General features: G+C 45.1%; 1 protein-coding gene across 2 annotated transcripts in view; it reads right to left on the minus strand.

Moving 5' to 3' along the window:
- The window catches only part of ca6 (carbonic anhydrase 6), a 33328-nt gene extending 8921 nt beyond the window's left edge, over positions 1-24407 (minus strand). For both annotated transcript variants that reach the window (XM_043676166.2, XM_043676165.2), the window contains exons 1-6: positions 24265-24407; positions 23833-24015; positions 22322-22470; positions 18678-18773; positions 10501-10567; positions 6858-7015 (exon numbers count right to left, since the gene is read on the minus strand). In XM_043676166.2, the coding sequence (XP_043532101.1) occupies positions 6858-7015; positions 10501-10567; positions 18678-18773; positions 22322-22470; positions 23833-24015; positions 24265-24379 (768 nt within the window). In that variant the 5' untranslated portion in view covers positions 24380-24407. The remainder of the gene's footprint in view (positions 1-6857; positions 7016-10500; positions 10568-18677; positions 18774-22321; positions 22471-23832; positions 24016-24264) is intronic.
- Positions 24408-26136: the final 1729 nt, after the last annotated feature.

Raw genomic sequence — 26136 nt, forward strand, 5'->3', positions numbered from 1 at the left:
AGTGTTCTGAAAAAGGGTCACTGGACTCGAAACGCTAACTCTGTTCCTCTCTCCACAGATGCTGCCAGACCTGCTGAGTTTTTCCAGCAATTTCTGTTTTTGTTTGCAATTAAAGCAAGGCTTCCTTTGCCTGCTTGGAGGGATGCAAATCCAATGCCACCATCTCCAGGAAGAGCAGGGAAACTATCCTCAGCATCCTGGCCAATAGTCATGCCTCAATCATCTTTGCAAAAATAAATTCTATTGTCATTATCACATTACTGTTTATGGGAGTTCATTGCCAGGATTCATGCAATACAATAGTGACTCCACTTCAAACTACTTCATTGACTGCAAGGTGCTTCAACACAGTCATGAAAGCTATGATAAAAATACAAGGTTTTAGCTCTTTGTCCAACTTTGTAGTTGTCACCTCAATATTCTGAGAACATATTTGTTCCTGCTGATTCTTGTATCTCAGCAGCACCACCAGCAGGAATGTAGTGGTACTGCATATACATGTAGCAGTTTTATAATTCCTAATAAAATTGGCATGACAGTGTGTGCCGCATGTCTGCTGCCCAGAGATAATTGCATGTCAACTTTCAGGAAACTATAATTCAGCCTAACCTGACCCAGTCTGGCGTACAGTATTGTTGGCTGTTGACTGAGTTCTGAAGGAGGACCTAGAACGGTAAAAGCAAATTACTGCAGGTGCTGGAATCTGAAACCAAAAGAGAAAATGCTGAAAATCTCAGCAGGTCTGGCAGCATCGGTAAGGAGAGCAAAGAGCTGATGCTTCGAGTCTAACTGACCCTTTGTCAAAGCTTTGACTCGAAACATCAGCTCTTTTCTCTCCTTACAGATGCTGCCAGACCTGCTGAGACTTTCCAGCATTTTCTCTTTTGGGCCCAAAACAATAACTCAGCTTCTCTCTCCACAGTTGCTACCAGATCTGCAGCATTTTCTGTTTATGTTGTCGACTCGAACTTAAATGACTGAACAAGCTACTTGGAGCCAAGGGCAATTAGGGATAGGCAACCAACCTTCTCGGGTCTCTTACATCCCATGGAAGAACTAAGAAGATAAAAGAAGAACTCCATTGCTTTCTGACTGGGGCACAGTTTAAGCAGCTGGAGAAGACGGCTGGTTTGCCATGCCTGAGTTTTTGCAAGTTTTTTTCAAACACAAAGGATGTGAGAGGCAGGCCTTTGATGATGTCCTTTGTTCCTGTGCTGTAATTTTCTTTGCAACAGGTTTAGATAGAGGATCTAAATCAATGGAGGGCCGAAGGGCCTGTTCCTGTGCTGTAATTTTCTTTGTCCTTGTTCTTTCTTCTCACCCACAAACTAAACCCATACATTTTCAAGTGAGCTTCACCACTGAAAGGTAAATAATTTGCAGCATTTTGATCTCTTTAGCACTGAATCTTTCCAGAATGTCCTGCGCAGCACGAGACCTCACACAATGGCTGTTACAACAAATATTTCATTTCCCCCAAACATAAAGACTTTCTAATAATGAAGGACAATTCAAAGGTGACAGTAAATACTACTGTGTTTGATAAGCTGACATCAGCTGGTTATCTGGCACCATGTAACAATACGATGTCTGGGAAAATAAACGTTTTGTTCCCAGAATGCATGAAAACTAACTTTCAGGCAAGGGGACCACAGCTATTCTGACATTGTGACCATCCTCTTTGGCTGAAAGAATTGATGCGGAGGAGCCGGTGTTGGACTGCGGTGGACCAAGTTAAAAATCACACAACACCAGTTTCTGGTCCAACAAGTTTATTTAGAAGCACTAGGTTTTGGAGCGCTGCTTCTTCATCAGGCAGCTGTGGAGTATAAGAGCATAAGACACAGAATTTATAGCAAAAGATCATAGTGTCATGGAACTGAACTGATATAAAGTCAAAGAGATGTACAGCACGGAAACAGACCCTTCGGTCCAACCCGTCCATGCCAACCAGATATCCCAACCCAATCTAGTCCCACCTGCCAGCACCCAGTCCATATCCCTCCAAACTTTTCCAATTCAAATACCCACCCAGATGTATTCTAAATGTTGCAACTGTACCAGCCTCCACCACTTCCTCTGGCAGCTCGTTCCATACACGTACCACCCTCTGCGTGAAAAAGTTGCCCCTTAGGTCTCTTTTAGATCTTTCCCCTCTCACCTGAAACCTATGCCCGCTAGTTCTGGACTCCCCCACTCCAGGGAAGGGGCTTTTGTCTATTTATCCTATCCATGCCCCTCACGATTTTATAAACCACTCTAAGGTCAGTCACCCCTCAGCCTCTTATTGAACAAACCTAGATTGCTGTTAAGTCTTTCATCTTTTAGAATGGGGTGCAGATTTTGGTTCATTAATATGTAAATCCCATAACTTCTTTCAAGTCACATTCTCGAGATAAGGTTTTATAAAAAATAGGTGACATCTCAGTTCAGACAATGCATTAAAGGTATGAGGTTAGAGTCCGAATGTATCCCAATCTTGAGTAAGACTGGAACTTCCTACTTTTATTGACTTTACTTGTAATCCTGTGCCTAAAATGAAAAAAAGAAAGTGTTTCTACCGGATTCAAGCTCTTGATAAAAGCAAATTACTGTGGCTGCTGGAATCTGAAACCAAAAGAGAAAATGCTGGAAAATCTCAGCAGGTCTGGCAGCATCTGTAAGGAGAGAAAAGACGTTTCGAGTCTAACTGACCCTTTGTCAAAGCGAAACATTGGCTCCTTTCTCTCCTTACAGTTGCTGCTAGACCTGCTGAGATTTTCCAGCATTCTCTCTTTGGGTTCAAGCTTTTGTCGATTTTAGGCAAGATAAGGAGGTAAGATTCCCAAAGGAAAAATTAGTCTTGAAACTCTCCTCCCAAAAAGCCAGTGAAAGCAGAGTACTTGACAATATCTCAGGCAGAAGTAGATATATCCTTGATGGAGCAAGGGGTGAGAGGTTATCAGAGTAGGTAAGAAAATGGAGTACAGACACGCCCCGGGTTGCAAACGGGTTCCATCCTTGAGTGTGTTTGCAAATCGATTTGTACGCAAGTTGGAACACAGTGCAGGACAATATAAAACAGTCAATCAGGAAATGCTTGTATGTTGGATGTTAAACATTGCACCCCCGTATGGGATAGTGTACCTAAGTATGATTGTACATCAAATGTTCATAAATCAGAGACCTCCTGTAATTGGATCAGCCACGATCTTATTGAATGACAGAGCAGACTCAATCATTTTGAACGGCTGATCCTTTATTCACATGTCCATATAAAAACTGCTTTGCATGTTAATATGTTATTATTTTCTTTGAAGTTGCATACACAGAGCCTGGCGGTTGGATATGTTGGCCATTATTCCCTCCCTGGAGAAGAGGGACTTGCACACGAGCAGTGCAGAGAAATCCCAACCGCAGTACATAAGTTGCTCACTCACTCTGCTTACTGAACTACATGGACAAATACAGAGCTGCCTGCCTATTGCAAAATTCTATTTAGCCTTTTATGTGTCAGTGGAGTCTATAAAGGATAAATAAAATGTCCATCTTTAAGTCTCCCTCCTTTTGTAAAATGACTTGGGGCATTCTCAGAGCACTATATAAAAGTGAGTCATAGTTTTACCTCATTTTCATTCAGCCCTCCCTAACGTTCTCCTTTCCATACCAAAGGACTGACTTGCACTTGCTGGCAGCAATGAAGCATTAGCTCATTCATTCTACAGTGTGCCCTTCGATAAAATCAGCAGCCTGTTTGCATAGGGTGCACTTCATAGCTAAACCTGACCCGTCTTTACCTGACGTCCAACCTTGCATAACATCCAGCTCCCTAAATAGTAATCAGGAGTGAGAATCCGGCTGAGTTTTCTATTTCTGGAACTGTCAGTGCTGCTCTCAGCTGAGGCTGGCTGATTAGCTCAGACTTGGAAGTTCTCCTAATTTGTACAGTCAACTACCTCCTTGGATACTTCACTGAGACAGACAAGATCGTGAAGGGGTAGACACAGAGAGGTAGTATCCATTGGATGAAGAATCTAGGAAACAGGGCATGGTCTCACAGTAAAGGATCAATCACACAGGAATTCAATAGGGGGAGTTTCTTCAGGATACTCTTATTCTTTTGGAATTGTCTCACCCAGAGGATTGGGGAAGTTCTGTCATGAAGTAGATTTAAAGCTGAGATAGAAAGACCTTTAGTTTGTCGGGAAATCAAGGGGAATGGAGAAGGAGGTAGGATAATGGAGTTGAAATAAAAGATCAACCTTGTGTACCCTGGAACTCTTTGGGAAGTTAGGGAAGTGATTGCTGGGCCTCTTACTGAGATATTTGTATCATCGATAGTCACAAGTGAGGTGCCGGAAGACGAGAGGTTGGCGACCGTGGTGCCACTGTTTAAGAAAGGTGGTAAGGACAAGCCAGGGAACTATAGACCGGTGAGCCTGACGTCGGTGGTGGGCAAGTTGTTGGAGGGAATCCTGAGGGACAGGATGTACATGTATTTAGAAAGGCAAGGACTGATTAGGGATAGTCAACATGATTTTGTGCGTGGGAAATCGTGTCTCACAAACTTGATTGAGTTTTTTGAAGAAGTAACAAAGAGTATTGATGAGGGCAGAGTGGTAGATGTGATCCATATGGACTTCAGTAAGGCGTTCAAAAAGGTTCCCCATGGGAGACTGATTAGCAAGATTAGAGCTCATGGAATACAGGGAGAACTAGCCATTTGGATGCAGAACTAGCTCAAAGGTAGAAGACAGAGGGTGGTGGTAGAAGGTTGTTTTTCAGACTGGAGGCCTGTGACCAGTGGAGTGCCACAAGGATCAGTGCTGGGTCCACTACTTTTCATCATTTATATAAATGATTTGGATGTGAGCATAAGAGGAATAGTTAGTAAGTTTGCTGATGACACCAACATTGGAGGTGTAGTGAACAGCGAAGAGGGTTACCTCAGATTACAACGGGATCTGGACCAGATGGGCCAATGGGCTGAGAAGTGGCAGATGGAGTTTAATTTAGATAAATGTGAGGCGCTGCATTTTGGGAAAGCAAATCTTAGCAGGACTCATACATTAATGGTAAGATCCTAGGGAGTGTTGCTGAACAAAGAGACCTTGGAGTGCAGGTTCATAGCTCCTTGAAAGTGGAGTCACAGGTAGATAGAATAGTGAAGAAGCCATTTTGTATGATTTCCTTTATTGGTCAGAGTATTGAGTACAGGAGTTGGGAGGTCATGTTGCGGCTGTACAGGATGTTGGTTAGACCACTATTGGAATATTGCGTGCAATTCTGGTCTCCTTCCTATCGGAAAGATGTTGTGAAACTTGAAAGGGTTCAGAAAAGATTTACAAGGATGTTGCCAGGGTTGAAGGGTTTGAGCTATGGGGAGAGGCTGAACAGGTGGGGCTGTTTTCCCTGGAGCGTCGGAGGCTGGGGGGTGACCTTATAGAGGTTCATAAAATCATGAGGGGCATGAATAGGTTAAATAGACTCTTTTCCCTGCGTTGGGGGAGTCCAGAACGAGAGGGCATAGGTTTACGGTGAGAGGAGAAAAATATAAAAGCGACCTAAGAGGCAATGTTTTCACGCAGAGGGTGGTGTGTGTATGGAATGAACTGCCAGAGGGAGTGGTACAATTACAACATTTAAAAGGCATCGGGATGGGTATATGAATACGAAGGGTTTGGAGGGATATGGGCCGGTGGGACTAGATTAGGTTGGGATATCTGATCGGAATGGATGAGTTGGACCGAAGGGTCTGTTTCTGTGCTGTACACTTTCATGACTCTCTGACTGAAATATTTCCACAGCGGCTGGTATCCCATCACCAAGTCACCCTTCATTTACACATTTAGGGTCCAGCCTTTGCACTGTCTCACCTATCCCCAAAACCAGAATCTCTAGGCTAATGTTTATAGAGAGCAAGGGAATCATTGTGGAGATCCAAGATATGCCAAACTCTTGTGTGACCTTTAGTGTCTTAACAAGAGAGGAAAGACACACAGCAGCTGCACTCATCCCCTCTCAGTAACTCCGTGGAGAGCTGGAGTAATTCTCAGCAGTGTTTGAAGAGCCCTTCCTCAGATTGTAGAGAATAATTAAATTCTCTTCCTGTCCAAACAAAAGCAAGTAATGAATACATTAAATTGTAAAATATTACCTTCAGTTATGGGCTCAAAAAGCAAGCTAACATCCAAACATTTACTCTGCTTTACACTTTCCACACTTTTTAGATATCAACTGCCACTAAACACTGTGAAATAACTCCACAGGGGCCAGTATACTGTCACAAAGTCACCCCTTATTTACATGCAGAGAGTCCTGGACACTGATCCAACTCTCAGAGTGAAGAGAACCTCTGACACTCCTGTTTATATCTGTCAGCCAGGGCTCCTTGATTGGACCAGGTTAACAGCCCAATCACGGAACTCATATTCTATGACATCCATCTGGCTGACTTTGTTACAATCACTACAGTGACCATACTGAATGGTACTCCAGGGTCAGGGGGCCTATTTCTATTCCTATTCCTATTCCTATTTCTCATTCTTTGGCTCTTACATTGGGAGAGTAGTAAGTCTGGTTTAAAACAAACTTGCCTTGCTAAAAGAAAAGACTAAATATTGTGAAGACCAATCTTGCGCTGTTCTTGGGCTTAAGAGGCGGAGATGCTGGTGTTGAACTGGGGTGGACAAAGTCAGAAGTCAGAAGGACTTCACCTAACAAAGGAGCAGTGCTCTAAAAGCTTGTGATTTTAAGTAAATCTATTGGACTATAACCTGGTGTCATGTAACTTGGAGCTTAAGATCACAACAGCATGGCACATTCATTGCCAATCACACAATCACAGAACAATGTGAAAGGCAGTGGGTCAGATTTACCTGATTAGATGAGAGCACAATTGGTGTGTCAAAAATGGTCCAGATTATTGACTCAAAACAAGGTGGAGTTGTTAAAGAGCCTCTGTACCTATAGAAGTTTGAGAGGTTATGAGGCAGCAAGGTGGTAATGTCTATTGGTTGTATTTCTGTGGATTGCCCTGAAATTGAACAGAAAAATGAACAGCATCACTAGTCATACAGAATATTAATGTTGCAAAAAATGAAGTCAGACATTACAGGTTGTTTGTGATTTCTTTGTAAAGGCTCTCCCAGGTAACCATCCATTCCCAAACTGTCTTTCTGCACGTCCACAGGCCTTAAAGTGAACCTCCAGGATTAAATCTAGATGCCCGAATTTGCTTTGTCATTCTACTGAAAGAAGAATTAAGCAGATGGGCAACATTAAAAGGAAATCTATTTATACTGTGTGAAAAAATTCTTGCATATTTTCCTCTTTTTATTAATGAAATAATTTGGCAGTCAAGGGCCTGAACATATCAATTATTTATTTCTGTAAGGATGATATTTTATATTAATGTGTAAATTAGTGTCACCTAATTGTCTATTGCAATGATTTTCAATAGCATCTTAGAGCTGAAAATGTGTTGCTGGAAAAGCGCAGCGGGTCAGGCAGCATCCAGGGAACAGGAGAATCGACGTTTCGGGCATAAGCCCTTCTTCAGGAATGAGGAAAGTTTGTCCAGCAGGCTAAGATAAAAGGTAGGGAGGAGGGACTTGGGGGAGGGGCGTCGGAAATGCGATAGGTGGAAAGAGGTCAAGGTGAGGGTGATAGGTCAGACTGGGGTGGGGGCAGAGAGGTCAGGAAGAAGATTGCAGGTTAGGAAGGCGGTGCTGAGTTCGATGGATTTGACTGAGACAAGGTGGGGGGAGGGAAAATGAGGAAACTGGTGAAATCCGAGTTCATCCCTTGTGGTTGGAGGGTTCCTAGGCGGAAGATGAGGTGCTCTTCCTCCAACCGTCGTGTTGTTGTGGTCTGGCGATGGAGGAATCCAAAGACCTGCATATCCTTGGTGGAGTGGGAGGGGGAGTTGAAGTGTTGAGCCACAGGGTGGTTGGGTTGGTTGGTCCGGGTGTCCCAGAGGTGTTCTCTGAAACGCTGCGCAAGTAGGCGGCCTGTCTCCCCAATATAGAGGAGGCCACATCGGGTGCAGAGGATGCAATAGATGATGTGTGTGGAGGTGCAGGTGAATCTGTGGCGGATATGGAAGTTTCCTTTGGGGCCTTGGAGGGGGGAGGTGTGGGCGCAAGTCTTGCACCTCCTGCGGTTGCAGGGGAAGGTGCCGCGAGTGGAGGTTGGGTTGGTGGGGGGTGTGGCTCTGACGAGGGAGTCACGGAGGGAGTGGTCTTTACGGAATGCTGATAGGGGAGGGGAGGGAAATATATCATTGGTGGTGGGGTCCGTTTGGAGGTGGCGGAAATGACAGCGGATGATGCGCTGTACATGGAGATTGGTGGGGTGGTAGGTGAGGACCAGTGGGGTTCTGTCCTGGTGGCGGTTGGAGGGGCGGGGCTCAAGGGTGGAGGAGCGGGAAGTGGAAGAGATGCGGTGGAGGGCATCGTCGACCACATCGGGGGGGAAATTGCGTTCCTTGAAGAAAGAGGCCATCTGGGTTGTACGTTTTTGGAACTGGTCCTCCTGGGAGCAGATGCGGCGGAGATGAAGGAATTGGGAGAATGGGATGGCGTTTTTACAGGGGGCAGGGTGGGAGGAGGTGTAGTCCAGGTAGCTGTGGGAGTCGGTCGGTTTGTAGTAGATGTCCGTGTTGATTCGGTCGCCTGAGATAGAAATAGAAAGATCGAGGAAGGGGAGGGAGGAATCTGAGACGGTCCAGGTGAATTTGAGGTCGGGGTGGAAGGTGTTGGTGAAGTGGATGAACTGTTCAACCTCCTCGTGGGAGCACGAGGCGGCGCCAATACAATCATCGATATAGCGGAGGAAAAGGTGGGGGGTGGGGCCAGTGTAGTTGCGGAAGATGAACTGTTCCACATATCCGACGAAGAGGCAGGCATAGCTGGGGCCCATGCGGGTGCCCATGGCTACTCCTTTCGTTTAGAGGAAGTGGGAGGATTGGAAATAGCATCTTAGAACCATACAGTACAGAAGAGGCCAATCAGTCCATCAAATCTGTATTGCCAAAAATATATTATTATCCACGTTAGTCCCACTTTCTGCACTAGGCTGGAATGTTATGACATTTCCAGTGCTCATTCAATTACATTTTAAAGATCTCAAGGATCCTTCCAGGCGGTTCATTCCAAATCCACACCACTCTGTGGATGACCAGGTTTTTCCTTAAATTCCCTCCAAACCTCATGCACTTCACTTTAAAATTATGCCCTCTTGTTACTAACCCTTCAACGAAGGGTTTTCTATTCATTCTGTCTGCACCCCTCAAACTTATACACCTCTATCAGGTCCCCCTCAACATTCTCTGCACCAAAGAAAATAATCCAAGCTCATCCAGTCTCTTTTGATCGTTAAACTGCTCCATCCAATGCAACATCCTGGTGAATCTCCCCTGCACCCTCTCCAGTGCTATCACATCCTTCTTACGCTGTGGTGACCAGAACTGCACACAGTACTCCAGCTGTGGCTGTCCCGTACAATTTCATCATAACCTCCCTGCTCTTATTAATATATGTCACGAGTGATAAAGGCAAGCATCCCATATGCCTTCTTGACTCCCTATTAACCAATCTGCTACTTTCAGGGTTCTCTGACCAAGCACCCTGAGATCCCTCTGTTCCTCTGAAGTTCCTCATGTCTTGCCATTCATTGAGTAGTACCTTGTCTTGTTCCTTCTATCAACTCATATTTATCAAGGTAAGATTCCATCTGCCACTGATCTACCCAACTGACCAATCCGTTTATATCCTCCTGGAACCCAAGATCCTCATTGCCAACCACCTGGCCAATCTTCCTGTCATCCACAAACCCATTTACCATCCTTTCCACATTCTCATCGATGTCGTTTATGAATACTACGGACGATAAGGGACCTAGCACTGATCCTTGTAGTACACCCTGCACATGGGGCTCCAATTACACAGACAGCCTTCTCCCATCATTTGAATCCACCTTGCCAAGTTAGCCTGGATCCCATGAGCTTTTACCTGTTTCTTATCTATTTCCCATGTGGGAAGTATAGATCAGGACTGTGCAGTGTCAGCCATGATTTGTTCCATGGTATATGATTGTGGAATGTGAGTACTGGAACCTTCATTACCCATCTTCCCATTAGCTTCACTCTTCTGGCACAAGTAAGTTACCAATGCAAGAAACTGTGTAGTTTTCTTTAAAAGGCTTACAAAATCAAAGGATGACTTGCAATTGTATAGTGACTCCAAATGCATGTCACAGGAGCATTATCCATCAGAACCAGACACAAAGTCACAATTGTGCTTCTGTGCTGTATCATTCTATCATTATTGTGGGGGCTCCCATCCTGTACAAATTAAAGGCTGCATTTCCATTCATTAAAACCCTAATTCCACATTAAAAGCTCTTTTGAACATGCTTAAAGGTGCCATGTAAATGCAAGTTCTTTCTTAAGTAGGAACTTTACTTACATTAGCACAGACTGCCAGAAAGGTTGAAAAGCTTGCCGAGAAAGTAATGTACCTGCATATTTGATTTTGCTTAAGCTGGATATGAAGTCACTGTAGTATGTGTTTTCGAAGTGTCCATCCTGAGAAAAGACCAAATTCCAGTCAGAAAATCACAAACAGACACACCCCAGCCAAAGCCTGATGATATTTCTTTGCTGTGTTTACACAACAACAACTTAGATTTCTACAGCACTTTTGACATCTTGAAGGACTTTGACGGGACGAAATGGTTGCAAAGCAAGAGGGAGCAGGAGTTGCAGGAAGACTTGGATGGGGAAACTTAGAAGTTGAAGATTTGGAAGAATATTTGAGGAGGGCTCTGGAAATGGCCTCAATATTGTATAAATAAATAATTGCTTTATTTGAATGTGATTTGCTTTGTCTTTGGAAGATTTGTTCCATGTTGTATGATTCTGGAGTATAAGTACTGGAACCTTCATTACCTCTCTGCCCATTAGCTTCACTCTCCTGTCACAAGTGCATTACCAATGCAAGAAACTGTGTAGTTTTCTTTAAAAGGCTTATAAAATCAAAGGACGACTTGAATTTATATAGTGACTCCAAATGCCTGTCACAGGAGCATTATCCATCGGAACCAGACACGAAGCCAGATAAGGAGATGTTGAAAAGTTCGATTGAAGACGTAAGTTTTGAGAAAGAGAGAGTTAGGATGGAATTATACAGTGTTAGGGTCTCAGCACCGGGAAACACAGCTGCCTCTGAAATCTGATTAAAGGGTGAAGAAAATCAGGGAGGAATGCAGAATCTCCAGGAGGTTATGGGGCTAGAGAAGGTTACAGACAGATTAACAGCAAGAGTCAAAAACAAGGGTGAGAATGTTAAATATCGAGACGTAGCTGGATCCTGGAGTTAATGTAGGTGAACATATTCAGGGATGAGAGGGGAAGAGCACTTGGTGCAAGTTAATTTACAGGCAGCAGGATGGGATTTTCTTTTTGAAGAGGTTTGCTTACGGTTCCTGCTGAAAGTAGATTTGGGGATTGTTAATAATCTGTCAGTTTTTATTATCTCACATGGAGAGTTGCCCTTTGCTTTATGAATGTTCCACTGTAATTGATACAGGTGGATTGCAAGTCTCCTTAAATACAAAATAGTGAAAACATGTGCCTCATTGACAGCTCTAGCTGTGGCAGTGGATCAATAACAGCTTCTTTTTCAATCTTTTTCTTCCATCCATGAGCTTTTATTGCTCTGTGATAAACCCACCCAAATTGCAATGACATTAAGCTCGCTAAGCCAAGTATGGGCTGCCTGATTCATTCAGGTGCTGCTTTAAGTTGGAAATAGGCTTCATAATTGACAGATAAAACAGTCGATGTTGCACTTGATTAACAAGCTGATCCCACTAATTAAGAATAGGGACAAAAGCCAGCAGTAACCAGTTTTCTCCAAGTTGACTCCAATGTAATCTACATCAGTCCCATGTGAATCATGATTAAAATTCAGTGCAGGAGTCACTGACCCCCTTGCAACGTATCTTCTTAATTGTACACATACAACCTTGGGCACTTGACAACACAAAATGCAGCATCAACACATGTATCGTTGCAGAATTCAATTGGGTGAAACAAACAAGCTCACAGTCCATACTGAACTCAGCTGAAACTTTATTGCTGGAACAGCACAGCAGGTCAGGCAGCATCTAGGGAACAGAAGATTCGACGTTTCGGGCACATGCCCTTCTTCAGGAATGAGCAGAGAGTGTTCAGCAGGAGAAGATAAAAGGTAGGGAGGAGGGACTTGGAGGAGGGGCGTTGGAAATGTGATAGGTGGAAAGAGGTCAAGGTGAAGGTGATAGGTCGGAGTAGGGTGGAGGCGGAGAGGTCAAGAAGAAGACTGCAGGTCAGGAAGGCGGTGCCGGGCTGGATGAATTCGGCTGAGACAAGGTGGGGGAGGGGGGATGAAGAAACTGGTGAAGTCCAAGTTCATCCCCTGTGGTTGGAGGGTTCCCAGTCGGAAGATAAGACGCTCCTCCTCCGACCGTCGCGTTGTTGTGGTTTGGCGGTGGATGAGTCCAATGACCTGCATATCCTCGGTGGAGTGGGAGGGGGAGTTGAAATGCTGTGCTACAGGGTGATTGGGTTGGTTCGTCCGGGTGGCCCAGAGGTGCTCTCTGAATCGCTCCGCAAGTAGGCGGCCTGTCTCGCCAATATAGAGGAGGCCACACCGGCTGCAGCGGATGCAGTAGATAATGTGGGTGGAGGTGCAGGTGAATCTGTGGCGGATATGGAAGTTTCCTTTGGGGCCTTGGAGAGAAGTGAGGGGGGAGGTGTGGGCGCAAGTGTTGCACCTGCGGTTGCAAGGGAAGGTGCCGGGAGTGGAGGTTGGGTTGGTGGGGGGTATGGATCTGACAAGGGAGTCGCGGAGGGAGTGGTCTCTACGGAAAGCTGATAGAGGAGGGGAGGGAAATATATCCTTGGTGGTGGGGTCCGTTTGGAGGTGGCGGAAGTGACGGCGGATGATGCGCTGTACATGGAGATTGGTGGGGTGGTAGGTGAGGACCAGTGGGGCTCTGTCCTGGTGGCGGTTGGAGGGGCGGGGCTCAAGGGCGGAGGAGCGGGAAGTGGAGGAGATGCGGTGGAGGGCATCGTCGATCACGTCGGGGGGGAAATTGCGGTCCTTGAAGAAGGAGGCCGTCTGTGTTGTGCGTATTTTGAACTGGTCCTCCTGGGAGCAGATGCGGCGGAGACGAAGGAATTGGGAGAATGGGATGGCGTTTTTACAGGGGGCGGGGTGGGAGGAGGTGTAGTCCAGGTAGCTGTGGGAGTCGGTCGGTTTGTAGTAGATGTCCGTGTTGATTCGGTCATCTGAGATAGAAACAGATAGGTCTAGGAAGGGGAGGGAGGAGTCCGAGACTGTCCAGGTGAATTTGAGGTCGGGGTGGAAGGTGTTAGTGAAGTGGATGAACTGTTCAACCTCCTCGTGGGAGCACGAGGTAGCGCCGATACAGTCATCAATGTAGCGGAGGAAAAGATGGGGGGGTGGGGCCAAAGTTGCGGAAATAGGGTATGTGGAACAATCCATCTTCCGCAACTACACTGGCCCCACCCCCCATCTTTTCCTCCGCTACATTGATGACTGTATCGGCGCTACCTCGTGCTCCCACGAGGAGGTTGAACAGTTCATCCACTACACTAACACCTTCCACCCCGACCTCAAATTCACCTGGACAGTCTCGGACTCCTCCCTCCCCTTCCTAGACCTATCTGTTTCTATCTCAGACGACCGAATCAACACGGACATCTACTACAAACCGACCGACTCCCACAGCTACCTGGACTACACCTCCTCCCACCCCGCCCCCTGTAAAAACGCCATCCCATTCTCCCAATTCCTTCGTCTCCGCCGCATCTGCTCCCAGGAGGACCAGTTCAAAATACGCACAACACAGACGGCCTCCTTCTTCAAGGACCGCAATTTCCCCCCCGACGTGATCGACGATGCCCTCCACCGCATCTCCTCCACTTCCCGCTCCTCCGCCCTTGAGCCCCGCCCCTCCAACCGCCACCAGGACAGAACCCCACTGGTCCTCACCTACCACCCCACCAATCTCCATGTACAGCGCATCATCCGCCGTCACTTCCGCCACCTCCAAACGGACCCCACCACCAAGGATATATTTCCCTCCCCTCCTCTATCAGCTTTCCGTAGAGACCACTCCCTCCGCGACTCCCTTGTCAGATCCATACCCCCCACCAACCCAACCTCCACTCCCGGCACCTTCCCTTGCAACCGCAGGAGGTGCAACACTTGCGCCCACACCTCCCCCCTCACTTCTCTCCAAGGCCCCAAAGGAAACTTCCATATCCGCCACAGATTCACCTGCACCTCCACCCACATTATCTACTGCATCCGCTGCAGCCGGTGTGGCCTCCTCTATATTGGCGAGACAGGCCGCCTACTTGCGGAGCGATTCAGAGAGCACCTCTGGGCCACCCGGACGAACCAACCCAATCACCCTGTAGCACAGCATTTCAACTCCCCCTCCCACTCCACCGAGGATATGCAGGTCATTGGACTCATCCACCGCCAAACCACAACAACGCGACGGTCGGAGGAGGAGCGTCTTATCTTCCGACTGGGAACCCTCCAACCACAGGGGATGAACTTGGACTTCACCAGTTTCTTCATCCCCCCTCCCCCCACCTTGTCTCAGCCGAATCCCTCCAGCCCGGCACCGCCTTCCTGACCTGCAGTCTTCTTCTTGACCTCTCCGCCTCCACCCTACTCCGACCTATCACCTTCACCTTGACCTCTTTCCACCTATCACATTTCCAACGCCCCTCCTCCAAGTCCCTCCTCCCTACCTTTTATCTTCTCCTGCTGAACACTCTCTGCTCATTCCTGAAGAAGGGCATGTGCCCGAAACGTCGAATCTTCTGTTCCCTAGATGCTGCCTGACCTGCTGTGCTGTTCCAGCAATAAAGTTTCAGCTTTGATCTCCAGCGTCTGCAGACCTCACTTTCTCCTCCATACTGAACTCATCCTTGTTTGGAGGTTAAGTTGAATGCTTTTTTCCAAACCCCTCACATAGTCCTGCTCCATCCTTCTCCTTTGTCAGAGAATATTCTTTGAATGGAGGGGAAGTAATCTGCTCTCACAATCTGGAGACAGGTCTGCAGATGCTGGAGATCAGAGTTGAGAGTGTGTTGCTGGAAAAGTAGAATCAATGTTTCGGGCCAGAGCCCTTCATCAGGAAATGAAGGGCTCCAGCCCAAAACGTCAATTTTCCTGCTCCTCAGACGCTGCCTGACTTGCTGTGCTTTTCCAGCAACACACTCTCAACTCTGCTCTCACAATCTGCCAATCCCACCCCTGATATTCATTTGCCACTGCTACATGGCATCTTCAGCAATCTGTACAGTTAATAATGACTATTCACCCCTGGGTCATCCACTTTTTCCTGGCCAGAAATTGATGAATCCATTGGGCACTGGCAGCACTTTTCTATTTTGATGGCCAATCAGATTTGTGCCTGCGTTTTGTTGTTTTGTGTCAGTAGAGTGTAGTTGGTTTGGAATTAGGACTGACGTTTTAATATTTATGCAGTCCTACTCATCCTGCACTTCACTAAGATCAGCAGTGATGCTAGTGCTATTTCTGCATCTTAAGAAGCACCCTTGCAACATTGAAAGTACACTGAGGAGGTTCCGATGTAGGACTGGGGTGGACAAAGTCAGAAGTCACACAACACCAGGTTATAGTTCGAAAGATTTATTTGAAATCATCTGACAAGGGAGCAGCGCTCCGAAAGCTTGTGATTTCAAACAAACCTGTTGGACTATAACTTGGTGTCATGTGACTTCTGATCTATAGTATATGATATCAGCCCTTTGTGTAATTAATTACAGCTCTTTCTAATCTACTCAACTTGTTTGAAGAGTAGTCTCAGAGATATGAAGTTTATATGATTTATCTTACTGTATGCAACATGTACTCTATGGCAACCTTAGCTTTATAATGCTAGCCTTTCCAACTGTTTATATGTTTTGCTTGTCTTGTGAAGCAGTTCATTTTAATGAGTTAACATGTGATTTATTTCCAGTTTTGTTCTTTAGTACACTGTTGGCTTGAGCTGACTCCTTCCACATGGAGGATAATGGTCCTCAGCATTAACAGACGCACAGAGAGACATCACTCCAATAAAAGGACATGACTCCCACAGAGATGTCACTCCCACAGAGAGATGTCACTCCCACAGTGAAATGTGACTTGCACAGAGAGACCTGATTCCCCGTGGAGGATGTTGGAAGGAAGAAGCATCTTGCCAAATGTTGGCACACTGCATTTGATAGTCATGCTATCAAATAGTGCTCCCATATTCCTTCCTCAACCAATAATGACCAAAAACAGTTTGGTTAACCATTCATTGAGGCTGTTTCAGCAAGGTAGCTGGTACAGTATGCCATTGCATTTCAAAGATTGAAGCACATCAATATATTTTGGAGATGCCGGTGTTGGACTGGGATGTACAAAGTTAAAAATCACACAACACCAGGTTATAGTCCAACAGGTTTAATTGGAAGCACACTAGCTTTCGGAGCGTCGCTCCTTCATCAGGTGATAGTGGAGGGCTCAATCCTAACACACAGAATTTATAGCAAAAATTTACAGTGTGATGTAACTGAAATTATACATTGAAAAATTGATTGTCTGTTAAGCCTTTCATCTGTTAGAATACAGTGATAGTTTCACTTCTTTCATGTGTAAATCACAAAATCTTTTTTTAAAAAAGTTGCATTCTCGGGTTAGCTGTTAACAATGGTGATAGCTAGACAATATGTTGAAGGGGTTGGTTCCCTGCGTTCCCTGTCTATGCCATAATGTTTAGATTGATTCGAATCTAAAAAGTGAGATAACGGAGTTTTACATAAATTCATGCAGTTTTTGAGCTCAGAGTTCTACACGAATGCATGCAGTTTTTGAGCAAAGTACAATGTAACCCTGCAAGTACAAATTCACCCCACAAAATATATGTGTGCATGTGGGTCTTTGTCTGTCTGTTTGTGTATGTCTGTCTGGGTTGGGGGTTTTGAGTGTGAGAAAGTGTATGTGTGTCGTGTAGTGAGTGCAGAGGGTCTTAAGTCTGTGAGGCGGTGCATGTGTGAGTGTGGGAGTGTGTGTGTCTATAAGGGTGTGTGTGGGTGTCTGTGTGTATGTGTGTCTGTGTGTATGTGTGTCCGTGTGTATGTGTGTATAGGAGTGCCTGTGTGTGTGTGAGAGTGTGTGTGTGTGTGTAAGAGTATCTGTGTGTGTGTATAGTAGTGGTCACCTGTAATGTGAGATGAACCCAAGGTCCCGGTTGAGGCCCTCCCTATGGGTACCGAACTGAGCTATCAGCCTCTGCTCGGCCACTTTTCTCTGCTGCCTGTCCCGAAGTCCACCTTGGAGGATGGTTACCCGAAAGTCCGAGGCTGAATGTCCTGGACCACTGAAGTGTTCCCCAACTGGGAGGGAACCATCCTGTCTGTTGGTTGTTGTGCAGTGCCCATTCATCCGTTGTCGTACCCTTTACTCGGTTTCCCCAATGTACCATACCTCAGGGTATCTTTGCCTGCAACGCATAAGATGGACAACGTTGGCTGAGTCAAATGAGTACCTGCCATGTACAAGGTGGGAGATGTCCCCACGTGTAATGGTGGTATCTATGTCCACACTCTGACATGTCTTGCAGTGCCTACCGTGACAGGGTTGTATGGAGTTGTCCTGAGAGCTGGGCAGCTTGCTACGAACAACGATCTGTTTGAGGTTTGGCGGTTGTTTAAAGGCAAGTAGTGGAGGTGTGGGGAAGGTCTTGGTGAGGTGCTCATCCTCATTGATAATGTGTTGCAGGTCACGAAGAACATGGCGTAATTTTTCAGCTCCTGGGAAATACTGAACAACGAAGGGTACCCTGTCGGTTGCATCACGTAGTACTTCCAGGTGTCCGTCACTTTCCTCCTCATCTGAGCAGATCCGGTGTATGCGTAAGGCTTGTCCATAGGGGATGGCTGTTTTAATATGTTTTGGGTGGAAGCTGGGGAAGTGTAGCATTGTGAGGTTGTCTGTGGGTTTGCAGTAGAATGTGGTGCTGAGGTGTCTGTCCTCAGCACCACACCTCAGGATGGACACCCCAGCACCACACTCTAATGCAAACCCACAGACAACCTCACAATGCTACACTTCCCCAGCTTCCACCCAAAACATATTAAAACATCCCCTAAGGACAAGCCTGAAGAAGGGCTTATGCCCGAAACATCGATTCTCCTGTTCCTTGGATGCTACCTGACCTGCTGCGCTTTTCCAGCAATACATTTTCAGCTCTGATGGATTTATTACCATGGATCATGGAGCTGTCCGTCAGATCTGCCATCCAACACAACAGTCAAGAATAAGGTGCTGTGTAATTTAAATCAAACTAGCTTTTAATCATTAGAGAACTGGGACATGCTCCCAGTAAATGTCACTGAGTGATTGACTTACACAATAAAAGATGATTGTATCCATTGCTAAATACACCTGTTTGCTCCCATTTAACCGACAGGAACTGCTCATCATATAAGGATGCTCTCTCAGCGAGAAATCCTGATGGTCACCTTGTTAAGATGCCAGTGCCTGTGCTAAAAAGTTACAGCCTGAATTTTATTGCCTTACCAGCATAGGGTTTGCACAACTTCCCTTGAACCATACCTCATAGAAAAACGCAAGCACAGCCAATCCATCTTCTTTATCTGAAGCTTCCAAGAAACTGCTGTATTTGTCTGAATTATAATGAACAATATGCAGCTAAAAAACAAAACATTAAACAAAAGCCTTAATCCATTGTACTACACCCTTTTCAGTCTTAACATTTGAACATATTACATGGAGTGCTGATAGGAAAGATAAAGGTCACCATGGTCTTACCAGACCCTTGGGCTGCTCTGTCATTAGACAGAGGCAACTGGTGGTGGTTTAACCTGAAGATCACCATACCTCAGGTGAGGGGAGAGGTTAAGAAGGGAAATCCTTCATAGTGAGTGCAGGAATTGAACCCATGCTGTTGGCATCTCTCTACTCTGCAAACCACAGCATGGACTTGAAGTGCTGAATGGTCTCCTTTTGTGCCAAAATGGCTCTATATTGCACAGCAGCCAGGAATACCCCAACTTCAAATACTGAAGAGAGCTGGGAGTCTGGGATGTAAAATATGTACAATGTGAACACGGGGGAGGTCAAGATTGATATAATTAGCTGCTGACATAAGGAATAGTCAACGGAATGAGAACTGGTGGCAGGGGCATTGTTTGTAGCACTGCGTCACACACACCTGTACAACATCACTCATTGGCATTGGGCAACATGTGGGGAGAATTACAGTGTTAAAGATTTGCTGGCCAGCTGTGTATTGGAAAGAAAGTGAAGTCTCCTAGCAGCATCATCTGTACCTCTTGGCTCCAATGTGGTAATTCAGACTCTGATGGGGATGTGGTTAGCTCAGTTGGTAAGACAGCTGCTGTGGCCAAGATTGGTGCTAACAATAAGGGGGTTGATTCCTATTCCAGGTGGGGTAGACTTGTTACAAGACTCCTTGCCCTATCCATCGTGGAGCTATGGGTCAGATCTGCCTTCCAATAGACAACTCAAGAACTGGGGGCTATGTAATTAAAATCAAACCCAATCATGCCTTTCAACAAACCAGTAGATTATTCACTCACATTTTTAGAAAATTGAAATTTTATTCTTTGCATTTGAGGTTAGAGTATAACATTGGCTACAGTTCACAGACTGTCAATCTAAACTATGCATTGCTCGCATCCCTCCAAATCTCTCATCCCGGTAGAAAGGTGGGTCAATAGCTCACTGACTTAGTTGATATTATGCTGGGGGTGGCCTTAAAAATGTGTGGATGGGACTTTCTCCCTGAGGGGACAAGAGCTCCTGTCCTCAAGAGATGTAGTCAATCGGGCTGGGAGTTGAGTAGTCCCAGCAGTGCTGGAATTCAGTAGTGGCCACTGCTGGAACTGCAAGCAAGTCAGAAGAAGATTGGGAGGGTGGGGTGGAACTAAGGACGCTCATAATGACGGGGTGGAGGAGATTGTTTTAAGATGCAAGTTTAGGGGGAAATAAAGGGTGAGCTACCATCTTGGGGATGCAAAGGAAGTATTTCCCATTCATTCCATCATTTACCGCAAGTTGGGGTTCCACCTTGCTCTATCCATTCTTAACTGGTGACAGAGATGGAATCAGGCCCCTGAGTGTCTTTAATTAGCAACAAAGCCGTCAAAGCACCGAATGGTGGAGACGCAACTGGCTGATGCCTTTTCCTCCACTCTGCTATGCCGTGATCTGGGCTGGAACAGATCAAGGGAGGCTAGGAAGGCAATGAGCTGGCCAACTATTTTATGTTACAGCTTCCCACTCAGACTTCAAATATGGCAGTCTTTGCAAAAGTCTCATACTCTGAGGTAGGGTCAATCATTTTAGACAGTTCTGTGGTAGTTACAGAAGTAGCTATCCAGGAAATGTTAGACGTTTAACTTTTTGAGTCAAGATTAAAGTGGTGTTGGAAATGCACAGCAGGTCAGGCAGCATCCGAGGAGCAGGAGCCCGTCATGATCAGATTCCTGATGAAGGGCTCCTACCTGAAATGTCGACTTTCCTGCTCCTCGGATACTGCCTGACCTGCTGTGCATTTCCAACACCACTTTAATCTTGACTTAATCTCCAGCATCTTTTGCCAAGTTGATTTTAACTTTTTGAGTTCAGCCCCATTCCCCCAAATACCCAATCCCCGCACCCAGACTACTCCCAACTCAAATTGACTGTCCCATCAGACCACCTGAATCATAGAACCCTTACAGTGCAGAAAGAGGCCTTTTGGCCCATTGAATCTGCACAGACTGTCCATAGAACATCCCACCCAGACCCTCCCCTACCCTATTCCTGTAACCTCACTAGGCTAACCCACCTAGCCTGCACATTCCTGGACACTATGGGGCAATTTAGCATGGCCAATCTACCCAACCTGCACACCTTTGGATTGTGGGAGGAAAATGGAGCACCCAGGGGAAACCCACGCAGACATGGGGAGAATGTGCACACTGCACCTGAAGCTGGAATTGAACTTGGGTTCCTGGTGCTGTAAGGCAGCAGTGCTATCCACTGAGCCACTGCGCTGAATACCTATCCCCACTACTCCTAATCCCTTGACTGCACACCTGATCCCCCTCCAAACAAACATCAACCTGACCCAACTATACCTGCCAACCGTGCAAATGCCCAGACCCTTCCCCTGACCAGACCAACCAAGCCCCAAATCTGACTACCCTTCATAAGGGTGGCACGGTGACTCAGTGGTTAGAATTGCTGCCTCACAGCACCAGGGACTTGGGTTCAATTCCAATCTCGGGTAACTGTCTGTGTGGAGTTTGCACATTCTCCCTGTGTCTGCGTGGGTTTACTCAGGGTGCTCCGGTTTCCTCCCACAGTCCAAAGGTGTGCAGGTCAGGTGAATTGGCCATGCTAAATTGCCCATAGTGTTAGGTGGATTAGGCAGGGGTAAATGTAGGGGAAATGGTCTGGGTTGGTTACTCTTCAGAGGGTCAGTGTGGACTTGTTGGGCCGAACGGTCTGTTTCCACACTGTAGGGAATCTAATCTAATAACCCAATCCAGAATCTCGCTGCTACCCCACCCAACCACTATCACCCTACTGGCCTGCCACCTTATCCACTTACCTCACTCACCCTTACACAGTCCCCTGCCCGTTCACTCATACATCCATTCACCTAGTCGCTAATGTTCACACTGGACATTTACATTACAGCAGCTACAACACTGCGAGGGATTGTCTGCCCACTGCTTTTGTAGAATCCAAGATTGGAAGAATCAGCAAGAATTGCTGAGCCACGTCTAGTTGCAGAAAAGAGCAGAGCAGCAACTGAACAGCCATCTGGGCCAATCGACCACTGGATCTTTAAGTAGATTCCTAATTAGACAGGAGACTATCAACCCTTTTACAAGAAGGCCAAAGAAGTATCATTTGATCATATTTAAAATCAACCAATATATGCGTGTTCAACATTATTTATTAACTGGCTTGTGTTTCAAAATAAAATAATAAACAGATTACACTGTCAATGCTACTGAGTCAAATCTAATACTTGGAAGATTGTAAAGTATCTGTTTCAATTGGACCTTGCAAGTAGAATTACAAAGAAAGGTTTACAGATCTGCAGTTCCATTCACAATCTCAGGATATCCCAAAGTACTCTAAACCCACGCTGTTCTCTTGAAGTAGTTAATGCTGCGATGTAGATAAAATCAGGTGTAAGTTTAGATTATTCGCTATACCTCTGCCACATAGCGGATGCCATCAATTGTATGCTCTGAGCCACTGCTCTCCAAGTCAAGCCCACCCCAATGGAAATGCATCTGAACTGCTGTGTAACGATTTGGCAACCCTTTGCTGATAAACATGGAGGGTGGCAAGTTTATTGCAACTATGAAAACAAAATACACAAGGTTACATGTTAAAATGTGCATCTTCCTCAGAGTGTCATAGAGTCATACAGCACAGAAACAGACACTTTGGTCCAACTAGGCCATGCCAAACATTACCCCAAGCTAAACTAGACCCTCCTGCCTGTTCCAGGCCCATATCCCTCCAAACCTTATGTATTCATGTATTTATCCAAAAACCTTTTAAATATTATAACTGTACTTGCATCCACCACTTGTTCAGTAGTGCTCAATAGTTTTAAAATCCTGAACCACATAGACACAAAATGATATTTATTTTAGCTATATACAGCAGATGTAAAACATATATTTCCATGAAGTGTATTGAACTCAGTACTGATAGATAATTATTATCATTGTGAGTTTACATAATGAATTTTAAATTCTGTATTGTAACTACAGCACCTCAGAATTACTTCCATAAACACAATGGATTTAATGACAGCAGCTATTTATGTGGTGCCTTTAAAATGGAAAATGACTTATCTCTCTAGACAAAGAACCAGATAGCAGGCAATAGCTGAAGAGTTCAGATTAGATTACAGATTACATTACAGTGTGGAAACAGCCCTTCGGCCCAACAAGTCCACACCGCCCCGCCGAACGCAACCCACCCATACCCCTACATTTACCCCTTACCTAACACTACGGGCAATTTAGCATGGCCAATTCACCTGACCTGCACATCTTTGGACTGTGGGAGGAAACCGGAGCACCCGGAGGAAACCCACGCAGACACGGGGAGAACGTGCAAACTCCACACAGTCAGTCGCCTGAGGCGGGAATTGAACCCGGGTCTCAGGCACTGTGAGGCAGCAGTGCTAACCACTGTGCCACCGTGCCGCCCACGGGGGAAACGTCAAGGGAAGATCAAAAAGGAATGTATTTAAAGATTGAGATGGAGGCAAGGATTCAGGGAGCAAGGTCTATAAAGTTAAATGCAGAGGGTTGAAGATTCAGACACCAATATTGGAGCAGAGGGAATTAGGTAACACATGAAACAATTCCACAGAGAGTTATCAGAGCCAAAGCTGATCCATGGATCCATTTGTCAGCAGAGGTTACAGAAGATCATTGAGGCGGGGGAACCTGGGCTGATTAATTCCGTTTCAGGGACATTGATGCTAATGACAATACTCACCGAGATTAAATTACTTGGGTGAAGTGCAAAGGGCTGACCCATCTTTGGAAAATAGCATCAGCAAGAGGCAACACCTTCTTAATAAGGATGGGGAAAATTAAGGAAAAGATATACTAGACAATCAATTACAGATACAATTATTTCAGGAAATTTAAAGAAAGGGTTAAAATTGTTAAAACATAGAATGAAAAGAGTACAAGACCTGAATGTCCATTATTGATCATCAGGAATGGCTCCTCGTGTAGTCCGTCATATCCACTTAACTCTAAATGGGGTAGGCTCATATTAAACTTCACTTTTTTCCTCTGGATATCAATTGGAGATTGGTGTGAGCCAACACAGGCTGGATATTTCAAACCCCAATGAGCTTCATTCAAGTCACCTTCTAGAAAACAGGTAAAGGACAGGGAACCATAGTAAACACCTTCAATCCCACACCTACTGTCAAACTCTTACCTTGCATTCCACAGTTTCTCACTCGTATAAGTTCCTTACAACTTTATATCTAAGTATGAAATTAATTTTCCAGGTCATCAATCCTCCTCCATGCACTCTGGTTAAAAATGAGGACAATTATTGCTGAGCTAAATTTTGTGCGAAATGAATTTGTAGGTATGGTGAGCATTTTATTTACCTTGGTAGCTCCATTGCTCCTTGTTAGCAATACCTGACTGCACCCAAAGCAGGATAAACTTCCCCAAAGCAAGCTTCCTCAAATCCATGAGCCTGAGACAGAAATGATACCACATGCTAGTCAATTACAGTGTTGCACACAGACTGGCTGTCAGCAGGTCATCAGTACTAGACAGACCAGAGTACACCACTGATGCTCCAATTTAAATGCTAGATGTAACCTGGGTGTGGCAAATCATCTGTTCAAATTACAAATTGTGGATTCGTCTTGGTTGCGTGAAGCAGTCATGAACGCTATCTTTTTTAAAATAAATCTATACTTCAAAATGTGGGTCACGACAACATTAGTGGAATTGGAACCCATTAATATTACAACAATTACAGACAAAGTTGCCCATTTTTATTCCTTTAGTCTGCAGCTTGAGGGGCTGCTGAGGAAATTTCTCAGTTGCAAAAAGGACCATGCAAGGTCTTTTTCTTTAAATAGAAGCACAGATTCCTCACTTCATGTCTGGGAGGTAATGGAGTTGCAAGTGATTATCTTTGAGGATCCATCTTGTGGCAGATGGCTGCAAATTTGTAGTCAGCATCATTGGCATACTTGACATGACCGAAATGGGCTGAAAGAACCACAGAGATGTTTACAATCAGCAGATGCTGCCAAGGACAGTTTTGCAGTCGGTCAAAGGAGGCAATAATCATTACGGAATTTCAATTAGAGCAAATGTATGACTCAAACAGAATAAAACGTAACTGGATGTAAAGGAGATCAGTGAGCATCTGTGAAGAGGACTGATGAATTAACATGCTTTGGTTTAGATCTTCCAACAGACTTTATTGAAATTTGAAAAGAACTTCCTGAGGAAGTGGTGGATGTGGGTAGAATGACAATGTCTAAAAGTTAAAAATCACACAACACCAGGTTATGGTCGGACAGGTTTATTTGGAAGCATTATCTTTCAGAGCGCTGCTTCTTCATCAGGTGGTTGTGAAGTGTAAGATCATAAGACACAGAAAGTATAGCAAAAGATTACAGTTTCATACAGTGATATATTGAACAAATTGGATTGTTAAGTCTTTCATCATTTAGAATGCAGGTTTCAGTTCATTAATATGTTAATCTCAGAATTTCTGGGATTTACATATTGATTTATGTAAATCAAGTTCTGGGAATGTAAATCCCAAAACTTCTGGGATTTGTATATTGACTTGAAAGAAGTTCTGGGTTTTGCATAAGTTTGCATTAATGAACCAAAACCTGCATTCTAAAAGAGGTAATCATTTGCTATAAATTCTGGACCTTATGATCTTATACTCCACAACCACCTGATGAAGGAGCAGTGTTCAGAAAGCTAGTGCTTCCAAATAAACCTGTTGGACTATCACCTGGTGTTGTGTGATTTTTAACTTTGTCCACCCCAGTCCAACATCGGCTCCTCCACATCATAACGTTTAAAAGAAATTTGGATCAATATACAAATAAGAAAAGTTTTGGAGGGATATTGGCTGGTAGGTGGGACTAGTTTAGTTTGGGATTATGTTTGGCATGGGGCTGATTGAACCAAGGGGTCTGTTTCTGTGTTGTATGTCTCTATAAGCGAGTTCCTGAGGAAAATTGCATGTTAAAATATCAGGAGGAGAATGGCTGAGAGCAACTGTGAATTATGAATATTGACACCTGGCAAAGAGATTGGGTTGTTAAAGTCTGTTTCTTTGCATCCTTATCTGTTTCCGTTTCTCATTCATTCTGCAAAGGGGTTGGCTTATTGTTCAGCACATTCCTAGAAAATATTGTTCTGTTTCCTTCATTTGACAGGTGCTGTAGTTTACAATTTCCCATTGTACAACCATGTGCACATCTGAATCACGTGGC

Source organism: Chiloscyllium plagiosum, unplaced genomic scaffold (genome assembly GCF_037043375.1).
Source record: "Chiloscyllium plagiosum isolate Xiang-an unplaced genomic scaffold, Cpla_swu_hap1 HiC_scaffold_37, whole genome shotgun sequence".
Classification (NCBI taxonomy): domain Eukaryota; kingdom Metazoa; phylum Chordata; class Chondrichthyes; order Orectolobiformes; family Hemiscylliidae; genus Chiloscyllium; species Chiloscyllium plagiosum.